Source organism: Toxotes jaculatrix, chromosome 15 (assembly GCF_017976425.1).
Source record: "Toxotes jaculatrix isolate fToxJac2 chromosome 15, fToxJac2.pri, whole genome shotgun sequence".
Lineage (NCBI taxonomy): Eukaryota > Metazoa > Chordata > Actinopteri > Toxotidae > Toxotes > Toxotes jaculatrix.
The window spans coordinates 3,855,361-3,865,798 of NC_054408.1; the positions used below are offsets into that span (position 1 = coordinate 3,855,361).

The 10,438-nt window shown below is 44.1% G+C and overlaps 1 protein-coding gene across 2 annotated transcripts; it reads left to right on the forward strand.

Annotated features, from left to right (window-relative positions):
• The first annotated feature begins 1,600 nt into the window (after window positions 1–1,600).
• tent5c (terminal nucleotidyltransferase 5C) lies at window positions 1,601–8,588 on the forward strand. Of its 2 annotated transcripts, none has more exons than XM_041057177.1 (2): window positions 1,601–1,734; window positions 2,882–8,588. In XM_041057177.1, exon 2 carries the CDS (start codon window positions 2,904–2,906, stop codon window positions 4,053–4,055), a length of 1,152 nt encoding a protein of 383 aa, XP_040913111.1. In that variant the 5' UTR covers window positions 1,601–1,734; window positions 2,882–2,903; the 3' UTR covers window positions 4,056–8,588. The 2 variants fall into 2 exon arrangements, with proteins under 2 accessions (XP_040913111.1, XP_040913112.1); XM_041057178.1 differs by lacking the exon at window positions 1,601–1,734 and adding an exon at window positions 1,744–2,489.
• Window positions 8,589–10,438: the final 1,850 nt, after the last annotated feature.

A 10,438-nucleotide genomic window follows, 5' to 3' on the forward strand; every position in this document is an offset into this window, starting at 1 on the left:
CATGTGCTTTTAATTCCTCTATGAGCTGCTTTGTTTTCTATATTAGCTTTGAGCTGTTTGGCTATTGTTAGTTATCAAATGTTCTGTTTCAAAATGAAATCACCTCTACAAGGCAACAAGTTCTTGCTGTCATAGGGATACTCTGTGGTTCATGCAATTGCGTTTTCTTACTTTCACAAGAATCATCACACTTGTGTGGTTTCCTTGCGCCATTCACAATAATGCAACTCTGTCTTAGTGAAGGAAGAATTCCCTTCCAGAGTGTGTCACGGGGGCTTCTACAATGCAGCTGTGCTGTTCTCATTTTAGATTGGATGCATTTATGTGTGCAACAGAAAGAAATCTGGAAATGATTTTCTTAGGTGTTCCAGTGAACTAAGAAAATATGTTCATCTCCCCTTGATTTCTAGGGAACTCTCCCCTAGATTTCTATAGAGATTTCCATAGAAACTGAGGGGAGAACAATTTTCTACCAAGAATTAATCTCACTGCAGAATAGCTTGAGCATATTTTCAGTCAAAGGGTGTTACAGAAAATAATGCTTTATAATGTTTTAAAAATGTGTTAGTTCAACTTTCTGGTCAGTTTAGAGTCTGTAGTAGTTTTTTTGAGCTGCGTTGCATTAAACTGAGGGGTATTCCTAGTATCATCTGAGTGTGTTTAGTGTTATGGATGCATTTACCATAAATTAATATTTACCATTAATATCCCCCAGGCCCCCCTAAAGCTCTAGATTCACTCCATATCATTTCCGTATTTATAATTTGATGAACTTAAAATTTGCTCCACTTAAGTACAATATCCTCTCTCCTCCATCTTGTGACCCTGGTCCTGTATAGAGAAAATCTCGTTCAAACCTTAACTCTTACTAACAACAACAGGTATTTCTATTATTTTGTCTCTGGAATTTATATCAATGGGTGAAGGCTAAATAACAGAAACACCTCTCTGTATAATGCAATTCAATTGAACAGCACTGCACACAACATTCTCCAAAATGATCATAAAGCTAAATCAACATCTTTCTAAAACAATTTCAACAAAAACTCAACATTATAACCTTCATGAAGGGAGGATTCATTGCATGACTGTTCTATATAGAGATAGAGATCTCTATATAGAGATTTTTTTTTTTTCTTTTCAAAGCAAAACTTTTCTTATGTGTTTGTGGCAAAGTCCAGATCAGAGTGTACAAAGGGCATTTTAAAGTGCGATGAAACCGCCCGAATCTCAGCTGAATGTGGAACAGCTTCGCTCACAGGGACCGTCCACTGCCTGGAGACGCTCCTGGTTACTTAGCAACGCAAAAACCTCGCCGACCAATCAGACGCTTCGCTCGGCGTATTGGTACAATCGAACTCGACGGTTTTTACCACTGTGTCCTCCGCTGACGATGAAAGTTTGACTTTTGGGTAAATATATAAAGTTACTGTTTTACTTTAATTAGACCATTAAATATATTACTTGTTCCGTACGTTTAAATCGTAAACGCCTCGCTTACAGAGGGACTGAGTCGCTCCACGGCTGTGCATATGATTCAGTGGGCTGTACTTCGGTTGTATAAAACAGGCGTGTCCTCAACTGGGAGAGCGATTCAAATGCCGAGTAGCTAACGGTGTGTGTCTGTGTGTGTCCTCTCTCGGACTGTGGATTATGTGGAGGCGTCTGCACGAACGCCAAGTTAAGATCTTATTTTTCGGACCTTGAATGCCCTCGGAGCTCGCTTTTGGAAACGTATGTACCGATTTTTGTCCATCGTTTAGCTATTTCTGTCAAGGAATCGGCATCAGGAAACCGTGCTTTGACTTCGTAGCGAGGAAAGTAACGCCAGGTCAGACAAGCTAGATTAAAAAAAAAGAAAAAGTTTACCCAAGCCGGAGCCATGATTCAAAGTCTTGACAACAGTTACGGTATTTTAACGTACCGCTTGGATTCTTTAAACTTGCTTTTAAACATATGTTGGCTTATTTAACTGAATTTACAGAGGGATTCGTCGCCATATGGATGGATTGATTGAGTCAAACTTAACGTTATATAACTAGCGAAATGGAAACATTGGTTAGTTTTAAAGCCCTGTCTGTTTTTAAAAAAAAAAAAAAAAAAAACAAATAAGGTTACTACCGAGTAAGTTTTGAGGTAACAGCAAATGTGCTCGTCGCGGGCAAATCGATAAGTCAGCTGGAGAAAATAATTCCTGCTGCTTTTTTGGTGAGACGTGTGTTAGCTGTCGTGTTGTTAAAGTTAATGTCGGTTGTGGCTCTTTTGTGTAGGAAAACGCCGGCTTCGGTGCACTTGAAGCTGGCGTCGTGTTTGTGTCTCAGCGCTTCTGGAATAAAAGCCAGGCTCGCGCAGTGAGCCTGTTCTAGAAGCCTCACGCGCTCTGCCCTTTTCTGTGAGTGTTACGGAGAGCGAGCAGGTTGCCTCGTGCTCGCATTCTGCCCCGCTCGTGCTGAATGGGGGTCCTGATGCTGCTGCTGTTTCCACGAGAGGTTTTTAACGCTGGCGAGCCAGTTGTTCTTGTTTATTACCTGAATTTGTGGCCGTATCGATATTCGACAATCGATGAATCGTTTTGAGTCATTATTTAAAGACAGGAATGTCTATACCAAAATAGTTAAGTTAATATCTCAGGGGTTTGGACTCACTATTGGAAAAAAGACATCTAAAGACCTCACTTTGAAGTTTGGGGATTTGGACATTTTTCACAATATTCTGACATTTCGTTGACTAAACAACTATTCGATTAATCAACAAATTAATCAGTAATTAAAAACGGCCGTTAGTTGCAAATCAGCTTTTGTAATTTATTTAATTGATTTGATTAGGTTTGGTTTCTGTCACATTTAAAGCCTTAACAAACATTTTTTTTTTTCCATCTTAGTTAATCTAATTCTTGTGAGAAGATGGACATCAGGGAGGAACCAAAGAATTGTTCTGTCAGTGTCCTGACCTGGGAGCAGGTGAGTCGGCTGAATGAAGTCCTGACAGAGGTCGTGCCTGTTCATGGAAGAGGGAACTTCCCTACCTTAGAGGTACGGCTGAAAGACATTGTGGCATGGGTCAGGGCCCACCTGGAGCTGAGTGGCATCAGAGTAAAGGACATACGGCTCAATGGCTCCACAGCAAGCCATGTGCTGGTGCAGGATATTGGCTGGAGCTACAAGGATCTGGACATCATCTTCAGGGTGGACCTGCCACACGAGGAAGAGTTCAGGCTCATTAAGGACGTTGTGCTGGGTACCTTGCTGGACTTTCTGCCTGAGGGTGTGAACAAAGAGAAAATTACACCCATGACTCTCAAAGAGGCCTACGTGCAGAAGCTGGTCAAGGTCAACACAGAGCAGGACCGCTGGAGCCTCATCTCCCTTTCCAACAACAATGGCCGCAATGTGGAGCTGAAGTTTGTGGACTCAATACGCCGGCAGTTTGAGTTCAGCGTGGACTCCTTTCAGATTGTGCTGGACTCCGTGCTCGCCTACTACGAACTAGCAGAGACCCCCATGTCACAGACCGTTCACCCTACTGTGCATGGGGAGAGCATGTACGGGGACTTCAACGTGGCACTGAGCCACCTACGGAACAAGCTCATCGCCACCAAGCGGCCTGAGGAGATCCGAGGCGGCGGCCTGCTGAAATACTGCAATCTGCTGGTGCGGGACTTTCGGCCTGCCAGCAAGGAGGAGTTCAAAGGCCTGGAGCGGTACATGTGTTCACGCTTCTTCATTGACTTCCCTGACATCGGTGAGCAGCAGCGTAAGGTCGAGGCCTACCTCCAGAGCCACTTTATTGGTGAGGAGAAGAGCAAGTACGACTACCTCATGACCCTGCGGCAAGTGGTCAACGAGAGCACGGTGTGCCTCATGGGCCACGAGCGGCGGCAGACCCTCCACCTCATCTCGCTGATGGCCTTCCGAGTGCTGGCGGAGCAGAACGCCATCCCAGATGCATCTTGCGTCACCTGCTACTATCAGCCGGCGCCTTATGTCCGAGACCACAACTTCAGCAACTACTATGTGGCTAACCAGAACATTCCAACATGGCTGCCATGTAACTGACAAAACAAACAAGTGGAGGGATGTACAAGAGAGCACTGCCACCGCTGCTGCTTTTGAGAACAGAGAAGGAATTTAAAAAAAAGATAACAAAAAAATGTAAAAATTAGAGGCAATAAATGCTAAGTTCCTCTCAAGGCACAATGATATTTAAGTGGACAAGTGTTTTGCTTTGTTTTCTTGCAATCCTTTCTCATTCCTTACATACAGAGGTGTTGAGGTCATTGAATAGAAAGTGATATTTTTAAGTGTTATTTAGATTTTTTTCCCCATCATGTTTGGTTGTCTCCCTGTTTACCAACCTTATTCTTAATGGAGTTGTGTTTTGTGCCTTAACCTCCAGATTTACCCCCCAGTAATTTATGTATGGGCTTGTTTTTGAAGAAAGGGAATAAGAAAAAGTTATAGCCCTAAATTTGGTTTTCTCTTGTGATTAAAAAAAAAAAAATGTGAAAAGGCTGAAAAAAAAAAACAAAAAAATTTGAAAATGTGTTATTGGGGAAATGGTAATATAAAAGGTTTTGGCTTAGTTCAAAAAAAAAAAAAAAAAAGCGGAGCACTAGAGTAAAATGTTTAGGTCACTGGGGAGGGAAGAAAGGTGGTACATTAACTTTTGGTCACATCAGAAATGAAGCGAGAGGAATCTGTTTGTTTTAATTCATCCTTGTAAATATCTCTCACAGGCATTGGTGCCCTCCCTGATACGCCGGCAGTGCCCGTGATTTGTAAACAATGCAAGAGAAAGTGTGTGTATTTTTATTTTCCACTGTGAATTTCAGTATAGGAGGACCCCCCTCCCCCCCCCCCCCCCCCTTTATCCAGTTCACTCAGCCCTGTACTTTTCAGTCGAGACCGGCTTTGAGTGGAAAACTACAGGGGGACAGTTCAGGCCTCAGATAGATGGGCTCCTGGTGTGTCTGAGGACTTTATTATCCCCTAATTTTAAGTCACTTTAAGAGCCTCGCCAGTGACCTCCAGATGTCACAGTCCTCTGGCTTTTCTGGGGTGGGGAGGGCCGCTGACAGGTCAGAGTGAACATGGGCCTGTTGAGAGAATGCGGCTGGCCTCTTTGCCCAGAGCGAGAGCTGGCTGGGAGTCCTGGAGTGACAGGCTGACTGGCTGTCCCTTCCCTTAAAAGGAGCAGCACATGGTGGGCCCCCAGGGTCGTCCCTCACAACCATTGCAGGCTCTAGAGCAGCCCTGAAATGGGATCCTCCTCTGATGCAGCTCAGCGACTGGCTCTCCAGCTACAGGCCGTCTATAATTATCCTCTTTCTTTTTTTTCCCGGGGGAGGTACCTTCAGAGCAGGGAACCAGGGATGGGTGTGCAAGCAGCAGCAAGTCGCCCCGCCACCTTACATGTGTGGGAGCTGAATCACTTCCTGTCCTCTCCTTTCTGGCAGCTGCTGGGACCACGCAGTGTTTGAACCCCTTTTGTGGTCATGGGAGGACACAGAGTTTGACTGGTATGTTAAGAGAAACGCCAGCATGTCTGCTAGAGGGATACTACTCCCATTTCGGACTAGGATTTTGATTTATCATGGAAACTGCAACTGACTTGAGCCACGAGGTGCCCCCCTACCCCCACCCCTCCCCCCTACCATGTACCCCCGCACTATATAAATTTCTATTTCTAGCCAAGCCTATTATTAGCTGTGAATTTTGAACATTTGCGGTGTGGCATTACGAGCAGATGGGCTAAGCTGTGACTTAAACCTGTCGTCTCTCCCCTTCCCTCTCCTGACATCATAGCATCCAGGTCTGAGAGGAGAGAAGTTGTTTGTTTGTTGCTTATTTACTTCTTATGTAAGTGGCAGCTGCTATCTGTCAACCCCCCCCGGGTTCTTCAGAAGCCCTCACATATTCCTGCTCTCTGCTTTTCTGCTTCTCGTCTCACTGTGGCTCATGTTTGTACCAGATAACCAGGAGCGTCTCTTATCTGGCCGGCTCACAGCTCGTGGCTGGTTGGAGCGTAGTCGGAGGAAGGTCAGCCCGGCCTCTTCCGCAGGTCACACCCGGGGGGTCAGGGCATGATGTGCTGGCTCAGCTGCTGAGCTTTGGTATGGGACCTGCCACAGCCTTTTTAACAACAAGTTGAGGTGCCACACACTTTTTCACTCTGGACCAAAGTCTGCTTTACAACCAGCAACTGAAGCAATCAAGTGCCTTTCACTTTTTGGAGAGTGATGTAGCGTTTTAAAGGTTTTTTTTTTTAATGGTGATTGAAAAGGAAAGAAAAGGGTTGGGGATTTTTTTTTTCTTTTCAGACCCTGTGAAACTTAATTATGATATGAGACTGTCATCACTGTATTAGATACTAGTTTATGGGAAAATGCAAATGGTTTGGGGGCAAAATAACTTTGGTTTGAATTCAAAGTTAGATTTTTCGTTTGTTTTTTTTTCCTTTCTTTTTTTTTTTTGTCTCAGACCCAGACCTCACCTTGTGTCTAGTCATTCCTGTCAGTCTTCTCAGCCATTTTGTTTTACTCCCATCTTTGTCTTTTCCTACAAGTTCAGGCCTTGCTGTCTCCGGCAGCCATGTTGACTTCAGTCTCACATCAGTGCCTTTTGAAATTTAACTATTGATTCTTTCTGATTGTCTGATCAGCTGTTATACATTTACAACATTAATTTAATGGACCGCCAAGCGTTGCAGCTCCGCCTGCTCCGATGGAACCAGGCTAAATTTGTTCTGCTGACAGCTCTGTCCCCATTCACACCAAAGCAATACCTGAAGTGCACTGACGAGCCATACAGTGGCACAGTAGCTGGAGGTCACCCAGCAGAGACCCCATACTAACAGAAGCACTTTAAAGAGGCCTTGTTTTACTCCAAACCCAGCCACCTGAGAGGAATGTAAATAAGCTAACGTTGTCAATTGCTGAGGGAGTTGAGCTGGTTCTCAGGGACATACTGTGCTTTTCAGGGCTTTGTTTTGTCCCTTTTTTTTTTCGGGAACGTGAATCGGTTTAATCTCCCCCTGACATTGAGACATCACCTCCTAGTACTCGCCTTCATCTTGTGTCTTTTGTTCTCTCTGTGTTACTTGTAACTCTGACTCTCCTCTTTTTACCCAGACTGTAGGTTCTTGTTAGGGTAGGTCACACCTGAAGGTGGAGGGAGCCAGCAGACTTGAGCTTGCTGAAGCCTGACAACAGCGCTGGGTTTTATCTGTGCATCCATATGCTCTGAAACCTTATCATCACTCAGTGGGTAGTCCCATCCTTGTTTAGTGCTAGCAGCTGGATGTAACACTGTACTCCTTAGCCTAAGTTGATCTCAGTCTTGTTTGGAAGCCAGAGAAAGAGCGATTTAGTGATAAAATCCCTTTTATGGAACGGCACCCCAGAATCTCTGACTCTTTCCCCAGTTTAATTATCTTCTCTGAGTGATGATCGATTCGTTTATCAGCGTTCGGAGCCTCATTCAAAGCCAGATGCCCGGTTAAGCTTCAGCTCACTGCTGCACTTGGCGAGGACGAGTCTCTTCTTAGGCCTCTTGTTCAGGTCGCGAGCGAGGTCAAAGAAAACGCAGCAAACAGAAACTCGTGTTTCTTGACAGTCAGTAGTGAACGTGGCCTGGAATGTAAATCTGGGTTTTTTTTTGTGTGTCCACCTTAACTTCACACGTTTACGGTTATGTTTTTTTTTTTCCCTGACGACTGAAAAATGTGTTCCTGTTAATCAAAGCTTTACCTTCCCTGCTACGTGAGAGCGGGACGCCGCAGGGCTCAGACTAAATCACATCCTTCGTCAGGGATGACATATGTATGTCAGTGTACAAAGATTTTGTGAAGTACAATGTGGAAAAAAAAAAGGATGAAGTGTATTTTGCTTTTTTTTTCATTATTAATTTTCTGACCCCCACTTTTTTTTTTTCTGCTGTAAACTTGTCAGTGTTATTAGTCCTGTTGCTTTTCAGTCACCTCGCCTTTGGTAGCCCCACTCGTTTGGGCCTTTGTTTATTGGTACAGCGTGTGTGTGTGTGTGTGTTTGTTTTTTTGTTCTTCTCCTTTATGACACCTGTAGATGTGTTCTTAGCTGGCAGGGGTGCAGAGAAAGCTGTGGATTAGATATTTAGTGGTTAACTCTTGTCTGATGTTCAAGTCTTAAACCATGGAAATGTGATGGAGGCCCTCTGGAAGCTCTCCTACAGTTTCTGTATCAAGAGTTGTGAAGTCTTTTTTTTTGCAGCAGCAGATTTTGTGTTTACGTTATTGTGTGGAGGTGTGTGTGTGTGTGTGTGTGCTTGTTTGCATGTGTGTATGGGATGCCTGTGGATATACAAGTTTAAAAAGTGGGGAAAAAATGAAATTCGTGGCACTATAATTTTTTTTTTTTTTTTTTTGAAATAGTTAATGCAAAAGAGCTTTTTTTGTCAGCTTTGTGATTGTGACAGTGACTTTGATGGTTACATCCATTATACTATTTCATTTTTCAGCACTTTTACCTCACTTGAGTTTTTCCTTTGAATGGAAATGTACATAAGGAAAATGTGTTTGAAGAGGAAATATTGAATAAAGAGTATTAAATGCAAGATCTGCTTCATTTATTTCTGTTTGAGATTTATCTCATTTTTGATGAGTTTTTTTATTGTGCCTGGCAGGTACTGAATAAAAGGCCCGAAACTAATAAGACATGACGCCGTGCAGACCAGAGCACACAGAGTAGCAGGAATATCCCCAAGAATATGGCACCGTGGTTTGCAGAGGTTGACCAGGAACCATGGAATCCAAATCCAATTATGGATGCAAACTCAGCAGAAGGCAGGACCAGGCTCAGGCTCAGGGAACCAAGGGGTCCAGGGGCCCGTAAGCCAGAACATCTGTGACACGTTACTCTCATCAATTCTCTCATCAGGATGTTTTTGGTTTTTTTTTTGTTTTTTTTAAATTTGGGTGAAGTGGCACTTCAATAAATAACCACAATGTCCTCATTGATAATATTCATTCAGCACATGTATACACTGATACCACAGTAAAAGTGGTTTATACTGATTCCTTGTATGATTCATTAACCTAAACTGCTTCACCTGAGTTAGAAGGGATATTTAATCTCTGAGTGCGCTCACATAAAGTGGTGTTAACATATTTCCTTCACCATCCAGTGCAGCTTTGACTTCCTGACTCCTTCGCTTCAGTCTTGTGGGCATCCCGATGGTGACTTTAACCAGAGATGTTTTCCATCTCCATCACTGGGGAAGCGGTTAGTGGGGGAGATCAGTCAGCTCAGCATTCAGAACTTTAAATCCTGCTCTTGCTGATCTGGGCACAGTGGAAAACACTCTCCCGCTGCCAGAGGTTTTATTGGGTAATAACAGCCTGGACATGGCTTTTTGTGAACACAGTGCTGCAGGAGCACTTCAAAGTGCGTCGGCCACTCTGTACATTTACATCGCCGCACGCTCTGCGGAGTCGTCGCTTGTAACTGAACATGAACAGGAAGTTTTCACTGCAAATGGATTCGAGAAACAAGAGAAAATGTGTTTTCCCTATCACACACTCATGTTGTGTGCTTGTAGCCCGCTCATCCATCCTCTGATGCAGGCCGCTGAAGATCGCTGTCTGTTATGTCATTTTCCTCTCAGGCAGGAAGCCCCCCACCAGCTTTGAGTCACCAGCTGCCATTCATAAAACGCATCGACTTATCTACAGGCAGTGACTCACTGTGTAGAGTTTAGGTGACGCAGAAATCTGCCCTCACCATCTCCTTTTTCCATTCCCCTCTGTCCATGAGCTGATGCTGCTTCATAGATTGTATTAACCTTTAACCTTTTTTTTTTTAATCCAACCCTGACTCTCCTCCTCTTCCTCCTCCTCCTCCTCTCTCATCTGGTTTGTGGTTTCATGTGAATAAAGCTGCAAGAAACTCTCCAGAGAGTTTCCTCTTTATTGTGAAAGACAGTAAATCTATTTCACTGTAGAAAACACTGAGCTTAATCCCTGGTATGTGGTGCTCCGAGCCTGCTTCGGCGTCTCTTTCACAACACTGCAGCTGGACCTGGGCACTGAAAACACTCTTTTCCCAAAACCAGCAGTTGTTAATACGACTTGCAAAGCAGCACCTGGCCCCTCACTGCTCCCAACTGTCTGGCAGGCAAGTGTTTCAGGCAGCCGCACTGTTTTTTATGAAACTATCGCCAGAAGAGCCACAACGTGCAACTTTTCCTTTGTCACAGCTCGGTTTTTCACGTCCACGTCCCAAAGCCTGCGAGTCACTGTGATGAGCGGCCTGACGACAGAGTCTCGTTTCCAGATCTTTTTAGTCCATCCGGCAACACTGGTCGATGAATAAGGTCTATGAAAGAAGTAATAAACTGATGCAGTGACACAAACAAAAGATGTGGTCGTTAGGAACCACACTGATGGTTTTGCTTTTTTTTTAAAG

What these genes read in the sequence shown, in the direction of transcription:
- tent5c (XM_041057177.1), top strand. Translation starts at nt 2,904, where the DNA reads ATGGACATCAGGGAGGAACCAAAGAATTGTTCTGTCAGTGTCCTGACC.